Below are 2,094 nucleotides of genomic sequence, written 5' to 3'. Positions count from 1 at the left end.
TGATGAGTATAGAGTTTTATACTGAACAGATGGAGCATTGAATATCATATCAAAAGTCAATGATGTACTATTTCTCAGCTAATTGAATTAGAAAACATATGCAGACCCTGGTTTCTTTGATCTGTTCTGTGTTTCTTAGTTTCTATATAATCTCTTTCTGCTCTAATCTTTCTCTTTCCTTCCTTCTGCTGTATTTAGGATTCAGCTGCTGCTATTTCTCTAGCATCTTTAGGTGTAATGTTAGGTTGTTTATTTGAGATTTTTCTTCCTTCTTGAGGCCTTCCTGTATGCTGTGTATTTCTGTCTTAGGACCACCGTTACTGCAGAGAAATTACAGGATGGTGGTAACGGTTTTCTACTATTTTCTTAAATTTAATTTAATTTTTTCAGTGGAGGTTTTATACGTGTGTGTGTGTGTGTGTGTGTGTGTGTGTGTGTGTGGTCTTCTGGCTCCACTGGAGGTTTTTGTGATCCACAGTGAGTGCCACTGAGATTCTTTTAAAGGTTTTGTTGACCTGCATCAGGATATTTGTAATTTATTGGTATTTAAGGATAAGAGGAAACTAATGTAACTGACTCTTTTTTTTTTTTTTTTTTGCATGTTAGTATATTTCTCTTCCTGCTACAACTAAGTTTCTAAGTCAGAGAGTGAATAGGTAAGCACAGAATGATGTCAAGGAGGCTCCCTGGGGAACCTGCTCTATGGAGAGGAAACCCCAGACCCTGACAGGAAATATGTCATAGACTCCATGTGCACCTGCTCCTGGGACTAAAGACAGCATTGGTGAGTGGTATGCACCCTCTGCTGGTCTGATACTCTTGTAGTTTGAGGTTTGTGTCTGGGCTCACACTGATGCCCCCTCACTGTGTCTCTCACACAGTAATACATGGCCGTGTCCTCGGTTCTCAGGCTGTTCATCTGCAGATACAGCGTGTTCTTGCTGTTGTCTCTGGAGATGGTGAATCGGCCCTTCACAGAGTCTGCATAGCTTGTGCTACTTCCACCACTGCTAACGTATGCGACCCACTGCAGCCCCATCCCTGGAGCCTGGCGGACCCAGCTCATGGTGTAGCTGCTGAAGGTGAATCCAGAGGCTGCACAGGAGAGTCTCAGGGACCCCCCTGGCTTCACCAGGTCTCCCCCAGACTCCACCAGCTGCACCTCGCACTGGACATCTGCAGACACAAGACATCCCAGTCAGGAATCTGTCACACACCCATGGTTTCTCTCACTCATATCCACTCACATCCTCAATTTCTTTGGTTCTCTAGAAATTACCTTGTAAAAGAGCAACAAGGAAAACCCAGCCCAGCACAAACTCCATGGTGAGTTCTCTGTGTTCTGCCTGCTCAGTGAATGTAAACACCTGGAAATCCTAGGACTGGCGCTCCTCTCCCAGCTGCATGGTCCGGGCTGGGCTGTTTTATTCAGTGGAGGGAAGACCCTATTTGCATGTCCTCTGAGTATATAGTTAGCTCCAAACGTAGGTTCAATTCTTTACAAGTTAAAAACCAAGATTGCATTGTTTGTGGATCACTTTGTTTAGATGGCACTTTGAAAATATGCAGTATTCTTTTTTTGTTTGTTTGTTTGTTTAAAAAATGCATTTATCGGGCCCCTGGGCATCTCAGTGGGTTAAAGCCTCTGCCTTTGGCTCAGTTCATGATCCCGGATTCCCGGCATCCAGCACCCCCATCGGGCTTTCTGGTGGGCCAGGGAGTCTGCTTCACGACCCCCCTCTCTCTGCCTGCCTCTCTGACAACTTGTTATCCCTGCCTGTCAAATAAATAAATAAAATGTTTAAAAATGCATTTATTGTTTAAAAATGTTGGAACAGGACATCAAAATATAAATTCCCATTCAGAGTTAAGAGTTCTATTAGAGCCAAATTTAAATATACCTTCAATATATGAATGGATAAACTTTGCAAAAGTACTAGGACTATCAGTTTCCAACCTTTCTGTTGTGTTCCATTGTCCTGTGTGTCTGCTTTTGTGCCAGCACCATACTGTTTTTGAAGGGATCCAGGGCTGAAAGAGTTAACTGTGTAAAGCTTCTGCTAACTTGCTTAACTTGCTTTTTGTAACTGCTTC

The 2,094-nt window shown here is 43.2% G+C and overlaps 1 gene segment (V, D, J or C); it reads right to left on the bottom strand.

Moving 5' to 3' along the window:
• Positions 1–865: 865 nt before the first annotated feature.
• Positions 866–1,403, bottom strand: LOC132009225 (immunoglobulin heavy variable 3-23-like; the record flags this gene model as incomplete). The annotated part of the segment is given in 2 exon segments: positions 866–1,176; positions 1,280–1,403. Coding segments are annotated over 2 exon segments (357 nt in total), but the record flags the coding sequence as incomplete, so codon positions are not given.
• Positions 1,404–2,094: the final 691 nt, after the last annotated feature.

Source organism: Mustela nigripes, unplaced genomic scaffold (assembly GCF_022355385.1).
Source record: "Mustela nigripes isolate SB6536 unplaced genomic scaffold, MUSNIG.SB6536 HiC_scaffold_8092, whole genome shotgun sequence".
Classification (NCBI taxonomy): Eukaryota; Metazoa; Chordata; class Mammalia; order Carnivora; family Mustelidae; genus Mustela; species Mustela nigripes.
Note: the sequence above shows the minus strand (reverse complement) of the source record. Positions and strands in the feature narration are given on the sequence as shown.